Raw genomic sequence first — 19,372 nt, forward strand, 5'->3', positions numbered from 1 at the left:
GGGAAGCAGGCTCCCTGCTGAGCAGAGAGCCCGATGAGGGACTCGATCCCAGGACCCTGAGATCATGACCTGAGCCGAAGGCAGTGGCTTAACCCACTGAGCCACCCAGGCGCCCCTCCATCTCTGCATTTTGTCTAGGTCTCTGTCTTGTGTATGTTAGAAAAGCCTGTTATATTTCCTGCTCCAGAGAGTAATGGCTTTAAGAAGAGGTCATACAGTGCCCAGGGCCTGGCACTTCAAGGAGTGTCTCTAGTGAGCTGCACACACTCTGCGGCTGTGTGGGTGTTGGCTGCTCTAGCCATCAGTCCTTGCCTGCAGAGGGCAGTGTTTGGACCTTGGTCAGGGTATAGCGAGTTTTAACTAGGTGTGCTCTGATCCATTTGTTAAATGAAACCTGATGCTACCTGATGTTACTAGAACTGAACCTTTGCAGAACTCTATGGTCAGGAGATATGGTACGTGAGAGTGTCTCTGCTGATCTTCTGAGGAAGGGACCTGTTGCACTGGTTCTTAGATGCACTTGCCTGAGAAATGCAGTACTAGCAGAGCACGGGGGGATGGGACCTGGTGTAAGCAGGTTACACAGCAAGTGCTGGCACTGAGCTATTTACCGAAGTTGGTTTATGCTGAGGAGTAGGGGAGGGAAACGGCAGCGGCCAGCTGTTTTTCTTCCCGTAGAGGCAACGCCACGTCTCAGAGATGCACTCCAAGAGCTAACAAGTGATTCTCCATATGCCTTAGGAGATCCTCAGATCATACCACTGGCCCCGGGGTTACTTGCCTGCCTGCTGTCCAAGAACAGGGCAGTGTTTTCAGGTGTCTATCCTAGCCAAGACTGTAGACCTCAAAACTCCAGTCTTTGAGCCCCGCTGGTTGCAAAAACTCATGAAAATCAGCCCCTCTCGTTTTCCCAGCCAATGGCTTTGGGAAAGTATTCCCCTTGTATGTATTCCTGCGCACTCCGTTCTCTTGCCTCTCCTCACAACCACGCTCCCCTCTGCAGTACCCATGATGTTTATCCCCAAAACTACATCTCCTAACTTCCTACTATCCTTAATGCTGCCTCTTCTCCCCGTCTGGTTGCGCAGTTTGTTCTATCAGTCCTCACGTTGATTTCTTGGATATTCAGAATGATCTGATAGTTAACTAGCTGTATTCAAGGGACAAGACAAGCCTAGGGTCCACCTACCACTATCCTAGCTCCTACCCTCCATAGCAAAACTTTTTGAACAAATCGTCCACGATGCTGTTTCCATTTCTCCATCCATTTTCTCCTTTTCAGTCTACCCAGACAGGCTTCCAGCAGACCTCTGTTTTGAAATAACTGCTGTCAAGTCCCCAGGTATCATCCTTGACTAAGTTCTGTTGATTCTGTCAAAAATGTATCTTGAAGCTCTCCATTTCTTTCCATTTCCCCTCTGACCATGCTTGTCTAAGTCACCACTGTCAGTTCCAGCAACAGCATCTTAACAGCATCTTTTTTTTTTTTTTTTAAGATTTTATTTGTTTATTTGACAGAGAGAGACAGAGAGATCACAAGTAGGCAGAGAGGCAGGCAGAGAGAGAGGGAGAAGCAAGCTCCCTGCCAAGGAGAGAGCCCGATGTGGGGCTCGATCCCAGGACCCTGGGATCATGACCTGGGCTGAAGGCAGAGGCTTAACCCACTGAGCCACCCAGGCACCCCTCTTAACAGCATCTTAATCTTTGCTTTCATTTAACCCATTTGCACAAAGCCGCCAAAGTGATCTTTTAAAAATGTAAATCATTTTATGTCACTTCCTTGTTTTAATCCTTTAGTGGCCTCCTGCTGTGCTTTAAATAAAATTCAAATTCTACCATGACCTGCCAAGTCCTTGTTCTCACCCCTATGTTTCTTTCCAACCTCACCACCTCCTGCCACTAGACCCTCTATTAACACCGGCCTCCTGTATGTTCCTCAAACATGGCAAACTCTCTCCACTTCAGATTATGTAGTACTGGTCTCTCTGTCCCCAGTTCTTCACACGGCTGGTTCACAGCTGACTCCTTCTCATCTTTCAGGTTGGATCAAGTGTCACCTCATCAGAAAGATCTTCCCCAACCACCATATCTAACAGCAGTCAGGCTGCACATACAGTCACACTGTCACTCAACAGTGTATCACTTGGTTTATTCTCTCAACATTTGGATCATCCTAGGTAATCACAAGTTATTTTCATTATTATGGCTAATACCTGTATATGCTTTCTATGTGCAGGCACTGTTTAACTCAGGTCACCCTCACAACCTAGAAGGCATTATTTTTATATACAAATGAAGAAACTGAGACATAAAAGGTCACACAGGTAGTGTACAGCAGAGCTGGGGTTCAAATCTGAGCATTCTAGCTCCAGAGCCCATACACTTAGCTACTATGCTGTACTCTCTGTTTAACTCTTTATTTTTCTTAACATAAGCATCTAAAATTGAAATCTTGTCTATCTTATGAACAAGTGATGCACAGACAAGACTCCATGAATATTGGTTTAAATAACAGTAAATAAATCGCCTAACTCTAACTGCCTGACTTTCCCACTTAAATCTTTGGTACAGCACCAGTGTTGCTAAGTATCTCATAAAACATCCTTCTTCACCTGTCTAAAGTCTTTGGATATAATTATTAACCCAGTCCCTCCACTCTCCTTAAAATTTACTCTGACTTACACTGCTATCCCTAATGCTAGTCACATACACATAAAAAATGGCAACATACCAATGAAATAACATAAAGATGGAAAAAAGCATCTTCAAATATTATAAGAATCCTCTGAAGGCCAAAAAATTTACAATATCCTATTCTTACTCTTTGGGACTATCTTGCCTTCTAACCACACAACAGACAACAGACAGATGATAACCAGCACTGAGTGCCCATAGCTGGGCAGCTGGAGAAACAACCAGATTCAAATTGCAACTTTACTACTTAACAGAAAGGGAGACTCTTAAGACTATTTTCATATCCAAAAAAATGATGAATGATAATTCTTACTTTAAGAAATGTCATGCTAAATGTGGCAATTCAGTGACTAGCACATAGTAGTAGCCATCAAACCAGGCTTCAGGATGAGTCATTTGCCCTTCTCCAAATAAGTGTTCTAATCACCTTACATTTCAGCTCAAAAACATTCATTTAGATGCCAGGTGATAATATTAATATGAACAGAATACATTTACTTAATATCTATTATATTCTAAATATTATCCTAAGCCCTTTGCTTGTTTTAATATACACTATTATTTCAGCTTCACAAATGGGTAAGCAGATGGTTTAAGTAATGCACCTACAGACATATACAAGTTAAGTAATTCACCTAAAGTCATATCACACAGAAGATGATAAAGCCAAAAGTAAACCGCGGATGCTCTGATTCAAGACCTCATGCTCTTATCAGTACGCTATACTTTCTCTTTGGGGAGAAAAAGATATGAATTAGACATTTTCCTTTGCCCTCAAGAACTTTAGTTCAGTTTTATATTTTCTCATTCAAGTCATTTCCAATCACCCCAGGTTTCTATTTTATGCTGTGTACTGCTAGATTCAGTCAGCTTTGCAGCAATAGAGATTTCTTATTACATCGTCAAGTCTGAAAACTCAACTCTGCTGAACAAGCACATTACACTTGCACTAAAAATTAAGCAGTTCCCATGAACTGAGGGAAAAAAGGCTATCCACATTATATAAGTAGATCCTAGATGAGCTAAACACAGCACATTAAGTTTCCCTATCTGTGGTGGCAACAAAGGAGATGACTTCCCTCCTTCATCCTTTTCTGCACCATTCCAAATAAGATGACCGTACAGAGTTGTCCTTGCTGGACTTAAGAATGAATCTCAAGTAAATTTTATCTTTACAGCCCCTTCGTATAGAGACAAACTTACCCTTTACTTGTGTAAGATCAATCCCTTTCTCTGCTGCCAGTTTCTTTGCAAGTGGGCTAACAAACAACCTTCCCTTGGGTCCGGCAGGAGTAGCTGGGCGGGTGGCTGAAGGTGTAGGCGCTACAGGTTGGGGAGTCGGAGGAACAGGGGCCACCTTTTGAGAAAAGTTACAAACTGTTAATTCACCACTGTAAAGACTGAGAGATGAAGAGCTTACATTTATTAAGAAATCAAAATAACTTCTATCTTATGCATATTTTTCCTACTTAACCAACATAATACAGCAATATGAAGAGTAATAATACAACTTTATGTCAAAGACAGAACCATGTTCTTACTCCCTGATAACATGGAGACATAGGATTTAACATGGCTAATCAGTATGTAATATCCTGATAGACTTTCTTTACTTTCATCTCTTGCTGTGTCTTTATTCTCATTCTCTTTCATGACCAACATTGTTTTGTTTTTACTTAACCTCATTTCAAAATAATAAAATTACACTGGAATTTCCATGTTGAAAGTACCTTAAGACGTAACTACTACTGGCCACCTCCCCACAAATGTAGGCAAGTCAGAAATCAAGTTTCTCTGACAGAAATGTGTACCTTCATCTAAACTCACATGATTCTAACATGTACAGAAGCCTCATCACAGAGTTATCTCAGCCTGGAGTGCATACCAGTACATTTTATATATATATATATATATTTTTTTTTTTTAAAGATTTTATTTATTTATTTGACAGAGATCACAAGTAGGCAGAGAGGCAGGCAGAGAGAGAGATGAGGAGAAGCAGGCTCCCTGCTGAGCAGAGAGCCCTATGCGGGACTCGATCCCAGGCCCCTGGGATCATGACCTGAGCAGAAGGCAGAGGCTTAACCCACTGAGCCACCCAGGCGCCCCTACATTTTAGGTATATAGTATATACTGTATAGCATACTATGACAAGACTAGCTTCTATGCAAAACAAGACATGTGATGTCAAAGTTCTAATATATTATAAAAATAAGCTTGACCCAGCATAAGTGAATACCAAGAGTACTGACAGTAACAAAGATTAACTGACCCTCCAACAATACGAGTTTGAACTACACAAGCCCACTTACACATGGATTTTTTACAGCACATTACTATAAATGTATTTTCTCTCCCTTACAATTTTAATAACACTTTCTCTATTGTGGTTTAAAAATACAGCATATAGGGGCGCCTGGGTGGCTCAGTGGGTTAAAGCCTCTGCCTTCGGCTCAGGTCATGATCCCAGGGTCCTGGGATCGAGCCCCGCATCAGGCTCTCTGCTCGGCAGGGAGCCTGCTTCCTCCTTCTCTCTCTCTGCCTGCCTCTCAGCCTACTTGTAATCTCTGCCTGTCAAATAAATAAATAAAATCTTTAAAAATAATAAAAAAAAGAATACAGCACATAATATGTATCATATACATATACATACAAAATTATGTGTTAATTGACTGTCTACTGTCTACATGGTCAGTAAGGCTTCCAGTCAACAGTAGGCTTATTAGTTAAATATGGGCAGAATCCAAAGTTATACACAGATTTTCAAGTGCGCAGAGTTGGTGTCCCAGACCCCATGTTGTTCGTGAACAACTGTACACAGTAACGTCCATATGCATATCTATACCTAAAGCAAAAAAAAGAGCATGTCACCTTGGCTTTGTGCTTAGCAAGACTAAGACAGCAGGGAGAAAAAAAAAGCTACAAGGATCCAACAACTGACTATCGGGGGAATGGTGCACTGCCACATACTTGCAGATCTCCACAAAAGCTATCTCCTTTTTTTTTTTTTTTAAGGTTTTTAAAAGGGGTGCCTGGGTGGCTCAGTGGGTTAAAGCCTCTGCCTTCGGCTCAGGTCATGATCCCAGGGTCCTGGGATCGAGCCCAGCATTGGGCTCTCTGCTCGGCAGGGAGCCTGCTTCCTCCTCTCTCTCTCTGCCTACTTGTAATCTCTGTCAAATAAAATAAATAAAATCTTTAAAAAAAAAAAAAAGGTTTTTAAAAATATTTTAAGTAATCTCTACACCCAACCTGGGGCTCAGACTCATAATCCCAAGGTCAAGAGTTGTAGCCTCTACCAATTGAGCCCCTAACCATCTCCTTATTTACAGAATCTTGAGAGCTGGAAGGAACTTAGAATATCATGCAATCTAATCCCTCAATTTAGAGATGAATAAGATAAGTGTTACCTCAATTCTAGAAGCATACCTACCGGAGGTGGGGTAGATGGTGGTGCTTGCGGTTTTAAATCAGTTACTTCAGTTGGCCTATAGTCAGCAAATGCTGGTATATCTTCCTCTTTTTCTACAATGATACAAAGTGGGGTTCCTAAAGGGACATCTCTTGTGCCTTCAGGGATCAGGATTTTTGCCAGGTAACCCTCTTCCTGTACTTCAAAACCTTAAATAGAAAGAAAAAAACATTATGGAATTTAAAGGACTCTACTATCCCACCAAACTCAAAGCACAGTTTTAAGTAAAAAGTTTTTCTAACTAGCTATATAACCTTTTGTGAGTTAACATCTCTGTTGTCTCAGCTTCTTTAGCTAAAAAGTGGGGGTTACAATAGTACCTACCTCACAGGAATGTTATAAAAATTATTAATTTTCAAGTACTTAGAAACAGTACCTGGGACAAAGTAAATACTAAATAAACAACTGTTAAATAAGACTATGAGAGACTTAGACAGTTGTTAGTTCTAAACATTTTCTTAAAAACATCTTTAAGGGCAGCTGCTATGCAGACCCACAAGACTCCAGGATGACATTAACTGGACCAATATGGCATCAGCTGTACTTTTAAAAATCAGAACCACATGGATGTTAAATTAAGGGAGCTACTAGAATTGACAGTGGTATGGGATTATGCCCTTAAAAGTATCTCTGGAGTTTTTGAAAGAGGTTATATTTGGTAGTCAACTAAATATTTCAGTGTGAAGAAACATGGCATTACTAGGGTTTCTACAGTGTTAGAGAGAAGAGAACTCAAACATGAAGTGTTACAAAAGTAAAACTAAAAATACAATGCAGAGAAGTACTTTTGCCTTGCAGGCCTCTTGGCTTTTTGAGTTGTGCCCCTCCCTGACAAACATATCTTTGATAAAAACTTCCGTTTTCCAGTTAAGAATTCATATCCAATAAAAGAAGTTAAAAAAAAAAAAAAAAGACTCCAAGGCCACAAGAGAGTTTAAAGAATTTGACAAAGGCAACGCTTCTCCAGTGACTATCAGTCTCTAGAATACCATCTCTATAGCAATTCCAGTATCCAAGTTAAAAGGCAAAGCAGATCTATTGTTACCAAGGGGTTCTGTTTGTTTCTAAGAAACAGAATCCTTTCTTCTAATAAAATCTTTTGGTTGGAACACAATATGCGAAAAGATAAAAAGGAGTTGCCCTTCCAGTTGCCCTGGAAGTTGGGGAGAGGGGCAGGGAAAGCAGAGTCCTGTTCACTAAGTCTCCTTTACCTCACGGTGCCATCAAGGAATCATGGGGTTTGAAGAACACAATCTAAAAACCACCACTGTGGAGGATGCTCAGAATCACCCACTCTTGGGGACTAGCTAGGAAACAAATAGATCTAATATCTATAAATATTATCACAAATAATAGGTGGGCTTTGTTCTGAGCATAAAAATGAATCAGAAAGGGAATACATGGAAATGCAATATGCTGTGTGAACAGGTATATACATATTTTATCAGTCACTCTAAAACTATGAAAGCAATCCAAACCCTGGCTTCAGTTTTCCCTCAAAGTCATCTTAAATTCTTTGTTATTTTCCTGCCTAGAAAGTAATTTTCTCCTGTTTCCTTTTCTCCCCCCTTGCCCAATTCAAAGAACAGCAGGGCTGAAATAGCTTCTCAGTAACACAGTAAGACTAAGAAGCAAACTCCGGATAAAAATCATCTCTAAGTTGACATATCTTTGATTCATTAGGAGTGCAGTGTGGCATCAACAAATTCCACTACATACACTTCTGTCATGACAGAGTCTATTCCAGGAAATGAATCCCAAAAATTAAAATTTTTCATGTTATCACTCACTCATTATAGGATAGGACGGCAATCCTCTTCCCTCATTGGAAAACTCAGTGCCTCAACCATTAAGAGCTGAAGAAATCTCACCTATAGTGGCCTTGTCAGTCTCTATCTCTGCCAATAAATCTCCTTCACTTAGCTTCTCACCCACTTTTTTTTCCCATCTCTGAACTGTGCCCATGGTCATGGTGGGAGAGAGGGCAGGAAGAACCACCTGTAGAAACAAACACATATTATTGCCTAATACTACAAAGCCTTGGACACAGTGGCACTTAGGCAAGCTTCATTAGTTTTATGGAATGATAGTGACTCTGGCGATCCAAATTCCCATCTGTCTGATGCCCTCATAAGAGCAAAAGATCCGTGCCTCAATAGTGCCCTACCATTTCAATCAACCTCCAAATCCCAAGATTTACAGTATCAGTAATACTTTGAGCCCCCCCAACCAAAGTTAAAAGCAAGGGGTTAACTAGGAAATATTTCTTTCTAGATTGTCAAAATTAATTCATCAATTACATATCTAAACAGAGTATCTTTTCATCTTTTTTATTGCTTAGATTAAACTAGAATTTTTCATTTTCACAGAATGATCTTGGTTTAGACTATTCCATTAAAATTTTGCTGTGCTCTGTATTAGCATCTATCTTTTCACTCAGAGGGAACAGCATTTCTCCTAAACTTCCCAGATACCTTTCCAAGATAAAAAGATTATATAAAATTATACACCAACAAACTGGACAACCTAGAAGAAATGGATAAATTACTAAAACACATAACCTTCCAGAACTAAATCAGGAAGAAGCTGAAAATTTGAACAGACTGATTAATGAAACTGAATCAGTAATCAAAAAACTCCCAACAAACAAAAGTCCAGGACCAGATGGCTTCCCAGGTGAATTCTACCGAACATCTGAATAGTCAGTAAGAGAAAGAAAAGTTCTAAATTCATTCTACAAAACCAACCCTGATACCTAAACCACCAATAACAAATTTAAACAAACTACAGGCCAATGTCTCTGATAAACATAGATGCAAAAATCCTTAACAAAATATTAGCAAACTGAATCTAACAATACATTTAAAAAATTCATCACAATCAAGGGACTTATTCCAGGGATGCCAGAGTGGTTCAATATTCACAAATCAATGTGATATACCACATTAATAAGAGAAAAGATAAAAAAACACATTATCATCTCAATAGATGCAAAACATCTGACAAAGCACAACATCCATAAACGATAAAAACTCTCAACGAAGTGGGCATAGAGTGAACATACTTAACAAAATAAAGGCCTTATACGATCTACAGCTAATATCACACTCAGTGGTGAGAAACTGACAGCTTTCCCTCTAAGATCAGGAATAAGGATATCCATTCTCACCACTTTCATTCAATATAGTATTGGAGGTCCTGGTCACAAGCAATCAGACAAAAAAAAAAAAAAGGCACCCAAATTGGTAAGAAAAAAGTAAAATTTTAACAATTGCAAGAAAAATAAAGGAAAGAGTCCCTTCCATCCCAATAAGATCTGAACATCAGACTGGCTGATTTCAATGAAACATTGCTTTGCCACTCATATGGCTTGTGTGTCCCCTGAATTTAGATGCTTACCCAGTTATTACGGGTTTTGTTTGCTATCTTCTCAGTTTTTTCTATCAGTTAGCAAGAGGATTATTCTGAGAGAAAATCATTTCAATTAATGTCTTGGGAAAGAGAAGAAAAACAAGAAAAACAGGGGTCCCTGGGTGGCTCAGTGGGTTAAGCCACTGCCTTCAGCTCAGGTCATGATCCCAGGGTTCTGGGATGGAGCCCCAGCATCGGGCTCTCTGCTCAGCAGGGAGCCTGCTTCCTCCTCTCTCTCTCTCTGCCTGCCTCTCTGCCTACTTGTGATCTCTGTCAAATAAATAAATAAAATCTTTTAAAAAAAAAATAAGAAAAATATAACTCTACTTAGAAAATATTTTTTAAACGTTTTTCTTGTTCAGAATTTGTCATCTCCATCTACTTCTTCAAAACCAGTGGAGCCAGTAATCTCTATACAGATCTTAAAAGATAATTAAAATACAACTATAACGCTTGCACACAAAGCCACAGACATAAAATGGAGAGAAAGGAAGTGTGTTTTACATAGTAAGAGAAGAGTTTACTGAACAGGATGAAACAAATGTGTGACCTGAACACCACACAAGACTTCACAAGTGGCTATTAAAAGACCGGGGAGAAGAGTATTATGCCCCAAAAGGAAAATGATTCCTATACAGAAATTTCTACGAATAAACTAAGTGAAAGAAAAGTTTTAGTCTTAATCCTTTAGAAAAAGGCCAGTTGCTTTTTACCAATTTCCAATATCCAAAACACGAATATACATGGGATAACCGTAATACCTAAAAAACCACTGTAGTTTCTTAGAAACAGATTTATTTAACAGAACCAACTGCGATTATATTTATTGCCTTCAACTCTTTAGTCCATTCTACACACTTTGTTGCCAGTTTCCTCATTTATTAATATTATGGGACTAGTTCACGTGCCTTTTTTTTTAAGATTTTATTTATTTGACAGAAAGATAGAGAGAGCCAGAGAGCACAAGCAGAGTTAACAGCAGAGGGGGAGGGAGAGGCAGACTCCCCGCTAAGCAGGAGCCCGATGTGGGGCTCCATCCCAGAACACTGCGATCATGACCTGAGCCAAAGTCAGACGCTTACCGACTGAGCCACCAGGCACCCCTAGTTCACTCACTCATAAAAAATAAACATCACACGTCAAAGGAAAACATCAACTGGGGACTTTTATTCAATGGACAATACTACAGGCCTACTGAACACTCTATACTACAAGGAGTAGGTATTAGTACAAATCATCCTCCAAACCTAATACAATGTTAATGAATGAGAAATGCCAAGCATTATCCTACCTACTATACTCAGGCTGAGAAAGTTTAAAGGAATGTCCAAGTTCACACACCTAGAAATAATGACCAGGAATAAAACTGTCAATTTTAATGTTTAAATCCCTATTTACTTTCTTCTTTTTTTACTCTCTATTTACTTTCAAATGACAAGAGCTGGCCATAGTTAATGCCAGCTTCTAGGATGTGATGGCCATATATGAAAAATAATGAATAATTAACTTTCCAGAGCGAACACCTGGGGGCTGAGCCTCACCTGCATGTGAGTGGGATATGAGCTACCGGGAGCCTGAGCAGAAGGTGTAGGTGGAGAAGCAGGGGCAGCAGGTGTTGGTGCTGTAGCTGCCTGCGGGGTAGGTGCTGCTGAGGAATCCAATGTGTAATTTTTAAAGGCCTCAATATCCTCAGGCCTATGGAAGAGAAAAAATGTGTAAGTACTAGAACTTATAAAGCAGATTTAGCAACCAAAAAAGTAGTCTCAGAAGCCTATTAACTCCTCCTTTCTCAATCCTAGGTCAAAACACTCCACTAAGCACCTAAATTCCACAAATTACCAAGGAACTACTCACTTTTCAACTGTGATACAGATGATCGCTCCAACTGGAACATCTCTGGTACCTTCAGCAACCAATATCTTTGCCATGTAACACTCCTCCAGGCTCTCAAACCCAACAGTGGCTTTATCAGTTTCAACCTTTTAACAAAAAGCAGCAGTTTAGGCTTCATGTTACCAGGATGAAATTTATTAGACTGTGCCTGGAATCACACAGTTCCATGTGAAGCTAAAGCCTCTATTAATAGACCTGAAAGGAATTAGTTAAAAATCAGCCTGGCCAGCTGCTGACAACTTACCTAACCAACCTTCTCTAATATCAAGTTGTAAAAAACATCTAAGTTTCTCAAGCAAAAGGGATAATTACCTATCTGGAAAGCTAACACTCAGTCAGTTGAGCTAAGCCAGTTCCTTCTAACTCATTTCCATGTTTTAAATAACTTACCTCTGCAATTAGTTCACCCTCATTGATTTTTTCCCCTTCCTTTTTTTCCCAACGGGCTATGGTGCCTGCCTGCATTGTGGGGGAAAGAGAGGGCAACGGGACCTGGAGGAGAAAAAGGAGAAACACTATATTTAAAAAACGCTATCTCTCAGTCTGGCTTAATGCTTCAATCAACTGGATTTAATGCAGAGAGTGTACTGAGTCCCGTCGCACGCACTGGGGATAGAAAGGGAGTTCCTGCCACCAGCTCTGCAGTGACAGGGTTCCTGCTCCACAGTCCCGTGGGACTGGCAGAGCACATCACTCAGCAGACATTCCACAAATAGCCTAAGGTTTGGAGCTCTTCTTTCAATGAATAGATCAAGAGACGGAAGCCTGGAACTCTTCCTTCAATAGAATAAATACATCAGGAGAGGTAAAAAAGCTCAAGAGCCACAGCAAGGCTGGGTTTTGGAGAAGAGACAAATGACATACACTGGGAAGGGGTTGGAAGATCACTGAAGCCTCAGAGGGAGGATTCCGAGGCCAAGAAGTCTGCCCTGAAGGACAAACGGGGTCCCGCGAAGGGCAGGACTGGGGCTCACCTTCTGATGCGGGGGCAGGCTATACCAGCGGCGGCTGGACGATCCCAAAAGCTGCAGAACGAGGCGGTTCCGTGTGTCCTTCGAGCTGGGGCTCCAGCCGCAGAGTGTCCGGACCCTGCCATACCCCATGGTCCCACTACTGCAACGAGCCGGACCCGCACCAGCCCGCGGAGTCACGCATGGAGCTCCCGGGTCCTCCCGCAAGGCCGCCCACCGAGCCCCGAACCCCGCCCTTGGGGCCGCATTCTGGGCCCGTCGAGCACAGACGCGCCACATAGTGCCAGCAACCCCCACACCCCAAAACCAGCGCCGTCTCCGGAGTGACCTCTCCAAGAGCAGTGTGGCGTTGCCGTCAGCCACGCCGCACGGCCGCACTTTGTCGTAAAATAGGCTCCGAGGATTCACCGCACCCCTCCCCAGCCCAGAAATGGGTGGAACTTCCTCCAGGGAGTAGGGGAAAGGGTGGCCGGCGGCAGGTAGGGTAGACTATTTTCCAGCCACAGGGGCAGGGGCGTTCCAGCGGAGCCAATGCAGGCGCAAGTTTGGGAAAAATAAGACGCGGAGAAGATTTAAGGTAGAGGGGTCCTAGGAGAGGCATCTCGGGGTCCCACAGGGCCTAAGCGATGGGAAGGGCGCAGCCCGCAGGGAGGGGCTTAAAGAGGCTGCGAGAGCCAGGCTGATGGAGGCAGAATGGCCTGAGAGGTGGGCTGAGGGGGCGTGGCCAAGTTTTGAGAAAAACCGGGAAGGGAACCGGAGGCCAAGGGCAGGGTCTCGGAGCCCTCCGGAAGACTGTTCCGCGGAGCTGTCGGAGGGGATCTGGGCGTTTCGGTGATGTGCAGGCCTCCTCTGCCGACCCAGACGTGGCCAGGTTTGGGGCCTCGCTCCGCGCAACCCGTATTAAGTTACAAAGGCTTAATTTCGGGTTTGTAGCATAACCGGAAATAGAGTGAACAGGTTTTCCAGCCAAGTGGTGTGAGGGGCAGCCAAGCCGAAGATTCATTCCCCCATTAAGGTGTGCTGTAGCAGGACTAAGCATTTATGATGTGTATGAAGATACAAGTTTTCGAAACAGATTTACGTTTCTGACTTACTATAGAATCCCCTTAAATCGCAAAAAGCTTTGTTATGCTTGAAATATTTCATACAAATTAGAGTTTGGTATACCGTCCGGTAAATACTGGAAGTTAAGCATCATGTCATTTGGATTAATAAATGAGAAGTTATCCACATTTGTTAGGTATACTTCTCTTGCAGGGTTATCATGCTACAAGTGAAAAATACCTCATTTCTGAGCGGAGGGTGGCATTAGATTAGGAAGAAGCACGTGCTGTATTTATATCTCTTAAGTCCCCATTGTACAGATGGTCAGAACACGAAGAACACAAGAAATAGGAAAAATAAACGTGTGAAAATATGTTCAACCTTGCTAGTAATTAAACATTTGGAAAACTGAAGCAGCCGGGAGGCACTATTTTATACCTACTAAAGTAGTACGCTTTTTTAAAACCCAGTATTGAGAGTGCAGTGAAAAAGATGTACTCATTGAGTGGATTGAATACAACGGTTGTTTTTATAGGTGGCAGTACAAGAAGTAAGTTTACATCTTTCCCCAAAATTCTATTCTAGTACCCTTAAAGCATTCAGAATAATGATACTAGTTTTATTATAATTATTTAGTGTCTTTATAACACTTTGTGTTATAGCTTTAGTGTCTTTATAACCAAAAGAACTGATAAATGTTACTCTCCAAATATGAGGAAAGCAAGCAATCACAGCTGCCTAACAGTAATATGTAGGCAGTACAAGTGAGAAATAATAAATTAACAGGTTAAATGGAAAGGCACATTTGAAATTATAAGAGTAGAACAATTATATTACAAATTAAGTAAAATTAGGAATAACTATTGGAAGAATAATTGTGATTAGTGAAAGGGCTTATACTGTAACTTTATAAATTATGAAAATGTTTTGGTGATTTTTGAATTGACCAGGGTATGTTATTACTTCCACTGTATTGGAATTTAATAACTGGATCTAAATCAGCCTTTGTATGATACTGTCTTCAGTTTGCTGATCACTTACGTAGGTAGAATTGCTTAAACCTGGGTTTGTTATTTTTCAGTGCATAGCCGGTTTTTATTTGAATATACTTTTGACAGGTGTAGTTAAATCACAGGAGGGCACAGGTCAAACAGTCTAGGGCGTAAATCTACCCCAGAGGTGTGGTAGGAATTCTTAGGTTTTCAGGCCTGAGAGAATAGGTCTGAACTCCCCTGAACAGATTGGATAACAGAAGTCAAGGAAAAGGAAGGCTCAAGACTCTAAGGTTTGAAGTAGAGAAACGTGTATAATGGTGACAACCAATAGGAAGTGGGTAGATGGAAAGAGGAATTACTGGGTATGAAAATTCTTTACATGCTTAATTTTAACATAATGACCTAATTAAAATAGCTTGTAATTAATAGTTGAAAATATATCATTCCAAGTCAAGTAAAAGCTCAGGACTAAAAATAGAAATATATAAAACTTTTAAATTGAAGTGATACATAAAGCTGACCTAAGTTTTAGGAAGGCAGCTTTCAAATTAATTTGGAAATTCTGGTTCGGAGTACAGCTTGTACTCAGGTTTTTATCTGTTTGCACATTTATATGTAATTTCAAAAGAAGTGCTAAATCAGTGAATTTTCTTTGACAATAATAATGTGTTTTGTGCTTTCCTTTGAAATGCCAATGGTAAAATATCTATGGTCATAAAGTAATCCTTATCTCTGCTCCCCAGGTAATGAGTAAATACGCTACCAGGGAGATCACTTGAGGATATTGACTTGCACTAAATGTAAATGGCTTTGCTGATTAATTTCAGTCGATAAACACAAGTGAAAATGATTAACGGTATTTAGTTTGCAAACTCCATTTTATTCATGGTTTGTTTCTGCTTTTTTAAAATTAGTTCACAAATCTGGTACATACAGGCAGTTAAAACTGGTTATCACTTTGATAATCAGAAGCCTCTGGTATAACACAGTCTTCATGAAAACAAAACGGGGAGAATGCATGGTGGTAATCTCTATGAAAGCAATGGTTGCAAACATCCATGTTTCTAAGAAAATATAACTTTACATATATATTTTAAGCAAGCTATACCTCTTACATAAATTCAGACAATAGGAGTGTGCAATCATAATGCTTATTTTATGGAAAAAATGAAAATTATTATGACATAAATGCTCTTAAGTAATTAGAGTCCTCTTGGATTGGATGTAAACATAAAAGATATTTTCCCTAATTTACAGCCATCCTGGTCAAAAAGAGCTGAAATGTTAATCAGTAAGTAGGAATGCCATTAACTAAGTTTAATCCAAATTCTTTAGGTACAAATTGTAAAATGTTCCAATTCCAGCTAATTTAGGGAACTGAGTGAGAATCGTCATCAGTTTTTAAATGACGACTTTTGAAGGAATTGAGCTTTCTTCTAAGCTAGTTTTTGTGAGAGGATCCTTTTTTTTTAAATCTCATAGGTTTAGAGGTTATTTTATGAACTCTAAACATTCTAATTCCTTAGTTTTTTCAAAGGAAGAGAATTTCAGTGTTTGGATGGACTATCCCACACAAATGTCACCAGGGGACAATCCTTGGAATAAATCAAGAGGCTTCGAGGACAACCAAAGTGTAACAAACAGGAATCGATTTAAACCAGAAGGAACCAATGCACACACTTGTCAGGCGGTTCCTGTCTTTAGAAACTGGAATGGGGATTACCAACACATTGTACACAAAAATTACTGGAGCGACATCCTGTAATGGGGGTGTTTAGTTATTACCCGTGGCATATGAGATTAATGAGCTAAAGGGGAAAAAACTATCTCATTTTCTCCCCGAACTCAACTTCAGCTTTCTGTGGAGGCACTGAGGCCATGCAGCTCCTCTTCCAAAGGACAGAGATATAAAAGCCAAATAAGGTAGAGGACTTTGAAATTTTTCTCTCACTTAATTTTCTCTGAAAAGCTAAATTCTACATAATGGTGAGAATGTTTGCTCAAAGAAACCAGACAAGTAAAATCTAACTTAAGAGACAGATATTTAAGATAAATTGTACTGGAAATACAGTAATAAATTTTGGCCTAGTAACCCTCATGCTTTCTAGCATGTCTAGCAAAACACTAAAATTCATGCAACAGAGAAATTGGTGACATGAGGACCTTTTCTCCAGACTTCCGGGGTGGGGTGGGGGTGCAGATTCAGAATATCCTGTTTTCTTCTGTTTGCTTTCATAATGAATTATTCTTACTTTTGGATTACAGCCAAGTTCATCTTGCCCTACGGCTCGAATTTCTACCTCCCTGCCTGGCACTACGAGCAAAGCTTAGGACCAGGGCGGGGCCTGCATGCCTAGAGAAGGGCTGCACGGAGGGAGTGATGGCGAATTATTCTTACTTTTGACTGACTTTCCCAGTCACTTCCAATGAGAAATTCTTCAGTAGGAGATCAAGTAAACTTACTGAAAGATATCAGAAATCTTTTGAGCTCCTTCTGTTTGCTAGAGGAGCAATCAAAGAGATTACGTAAAACTACCTCCACTACCAAAATGGCAGGTAGAATTAGAACCAGGAATCAGTTGTCATTAATATACTTGTAATAAAATAAAGCTTGTTCTGAAACCACAAGGGTAAGAAGAGAAGAGCCTTATAAAAGCTACTGGGTTCTCTAGAAAATGGATACAGTATATAGAATGTGAGAACATATAGAACTCACACTCAAGTTATAAAAATAGACATGGTTCTCAGACAAAAACAAATGAGTACAAAAGAATTCTCCAAACATGAACTATTTTAAAAGACACTTTTATATAAAACAACAAAATGTCATTTCAGAGCTCCAATGTTGAAACAGCTGGAAAACAGAGATGAACTAGAGACAGACAGGTCAAGAACCCAGAACTGACTTGTCTGACTCTTCTGGTTGGCAGTGTACATTGGTCACAGGCCGACTGCTTTTGGGAATGAGTATTTGTGTGTGTGTGTGTGTGTGTGTGTGCATATATATGTATATACATACATACATATATATATATGGCTGATTAGTTGATGGTGCTTGGTAAATGACTGAGAAAACCCAAGTTATTAAGTAATCTCTGGAAGTTTAACTCTTTTCTCTTAGCTTCTACACTTGACAATGTTGCACATGAGAAAGGATTCTAGGGTTTTTTTAACCCAGAATCAACCCTGCCATTCACAACTCATGCTCCATGCCCCATGGTTCCTATTGTGCCCTAAAGGATCAACCTAGACTAAATACATAATCGAAAATAACTTGAAATGAAGAGGGGCAGACCAGTAACTCATGCTCAGTACTCATAAATCACAAACACTGAAATGAACGGTCTCCTTTTGACTACAACAGAGACACCATGAGTTAAAGGAAGTCATGAGAGAAAGAAAGTCAAGGAAATATGGGTAGCAGCACCTTTCCATACCCGCCTAGATTTTTAAGGAGACTTTAACTCCTTATTCCTTTCAAACACAAAGTTTGTCAGTTGGAAGGGGAAAAAATAGCTCTACGGTGGAAGAGTCCCCAGAGAAAACTAGCAGTACATGAAATGTGCCCTCTGTGGGCTGAAGGACAAGTTGCAGAACCAGTTAAGACACAAGAGGCAACCCAAGGTCTTACTTCATCATGGTTTTAGCAAAGTATAGCACAATATGGGCAGCCCTTTTTCCATCCAATCAGCGATTCAGCACCATCCATGTCCGGTCCAAAAACTTCCTGAAGAGTGGGCTTTCATCTTTGGTACCACCTCAGGAGTTCCTCTTGGTTTGCAATAGCTGCAAAGAAGCAAAAAAGCTGGTACCTTTGCCTTGTCTGTGAGTACAAATGCTGGGACTCTGATTGCTGCAACCATTGAGGCCGATTAAAATAATACTGTAACACACAGGAGTGATGCGTCCAATTCCCAGTTTCCAGATAATAGCAGCCATGCCCCTACAGGAGCGGGATCATCCATTCCCACTGGTTAAGGCCTTCGGTTTGTTGTCCTCAGAGTAGAATAAAACACTGTGTTCCCACGGACAAGGAACTCCAGATGAACCCATAGTCTACAGGTGGACAGGGATTTTAAGTACCACATAAGCCAGGCACAGAAACAGTACTGGCCCAGGGCTGTCACACTTGGAGAAGCTTCTTTTTTGGCAGCACAAACTAGAAACTTCTTTGTGTATTCTGGTTTTAGTCCTCTTTCCTGAGTGAAACAGCCAGGGGGTGCCAAATTCCATGAGCCCCCAGTTCAATACTCAGCATTAATTCTCTCCATGGTCTTCTTCCACCCAGGCTACAATTTTCCCTTCCCACCCAGGGATGGCATCATCATCGTGAAAAACCTAGAGAAGAAAAAAAAAGAGCCACAGTGAAAAAATAAGTAAGACAGGGATGTCTAGATGGCTGCTGCTGATAAAAGCAAGACCTCAACACAGAAGATAAAGAACATACAGAGGAAAGCCTTAAGTTAGAGTCTACGTCCCTTTTGTTTCGTCCCTAAAGTTATACCTAAATATAAAAATGTATACAAATGCATACATATATATAAATATAAAATATTTTTAACATATGTAATATGTTATTGTATTTTGTATAACAGATTATGTGCATTATATATAATACAACATATACTATAATATATCCTGTTATATTATTATATATTATTAAAATTACATAACATTTTTATATGATACATATATATATAGTTTTTTTAATCTATGAAATGGTAAAAGCATCCCTAACCTTCCTTTGCTTATAGAGTTTGATTAGAATTAATAGATTACTAACCATATAGCACTTTAGGGTGCTTAGGAGAAAGCAGTAGCATATATATTACAAAAATGAGAAAGGGTAAAATTTTGGTCCCAGGTATCATAAAGAAAGGGTTAGAAAGAAGACC

The 19,372-nt window shown here is 40.3% G+C and overlaps 2 protein-coding genes and 1 long non-coding RNA gene across 13 annotated transcripts in view; 1 reads left to right on the top strand and 2 right to left on the bottom strand.

The window, feature by feature from the left end:
• DLAT (dihydrolipoamide S-acetyltransferase) overlaps positions 1–12,800 on the bottom strand; it is a 31,688-nt gene extending 18,888 nt beyond the window's left edge. Inside the window, exons 1-7 of the mRNA XM_059417202.1 lie at positions 12,442–12,800; positions 11,858–11,959; positions 11,429–11,553; positions 11,116–11,269; positions 8,035–8,161; positions 6,125–6,312; positions 3,898–4,051 (exon numbers count right to left, since the gene is read on the bottom strand). Coding sequence (XP_059273185.1) covers positions 3,898–4,051; positions 6,125–6,312; positions 8,035–8,161; positions 11,116–11,269; positions 11,429–11,553; positions 11,858–11,959; positions 12,442–12,717 — 1,126 coding nt within the window. The 5' untranslated portion in view covers positions 12,718–12,800. The remainder of the gene's footprint in view (positions 1–3,897; positions 4,052–6,124; positions 6,313–8,034; positions 8,162–11,115; positions 11,270–11,428; positions 11,554–11,857; positions 11,960–12,441) is intronic.
• A 126-nt stretch (positions 12,801–12,926) lies between these two features.
• LOC132028429 (uncharacterized) lies at positions 12,927–18,989 on the top strand. The gene is made up of 3 exons (XR_009407435.1): positions 12,927–13,015; positions 13,953–14,032; positions 18,766–18,989. It is a non-coding gene; the product is annotated as an uncharacterized LOC132028429 (long non-coding RNA).
• DIXDC1 (DIX domain containing 1) overlaps positions 17,401–19,372 on the bottom strand; it is a 70,894-nt gene continuing 68,922 nt past the window's right edge. For all 11 annotated transcript variants that reach the window (XM_059417137.1, XM_059417105.1, XM_059417173.1 and 8 more), the window contains one exon: positions 17,401–18,815. In XM_059417137.1, coding sequence (XP_059273120.1) covers positions 18,735–18,815 — 81 coding nt within the window. In that variant the 3' untranslated portion in view covers positions 17,401–18,734. The remainder of the gene's footprint in view (positions 18,816–19,372) is intronic.

The sequence above is a fragment of the Mustela nigripes genome, chromosome 1 (genome assembly GCF_022355385.1).
Source record: "Mustela nigripes isolate SB6536 chromosome 1, MUSNIG.SB6536, whole genome shotgun sequence".
Lineage (NCBI taxonomy): Eukaryota > Metazoa > Chordata > Mammalia > Carnivora > Mustelidae > Mustela > Mustela nigripes.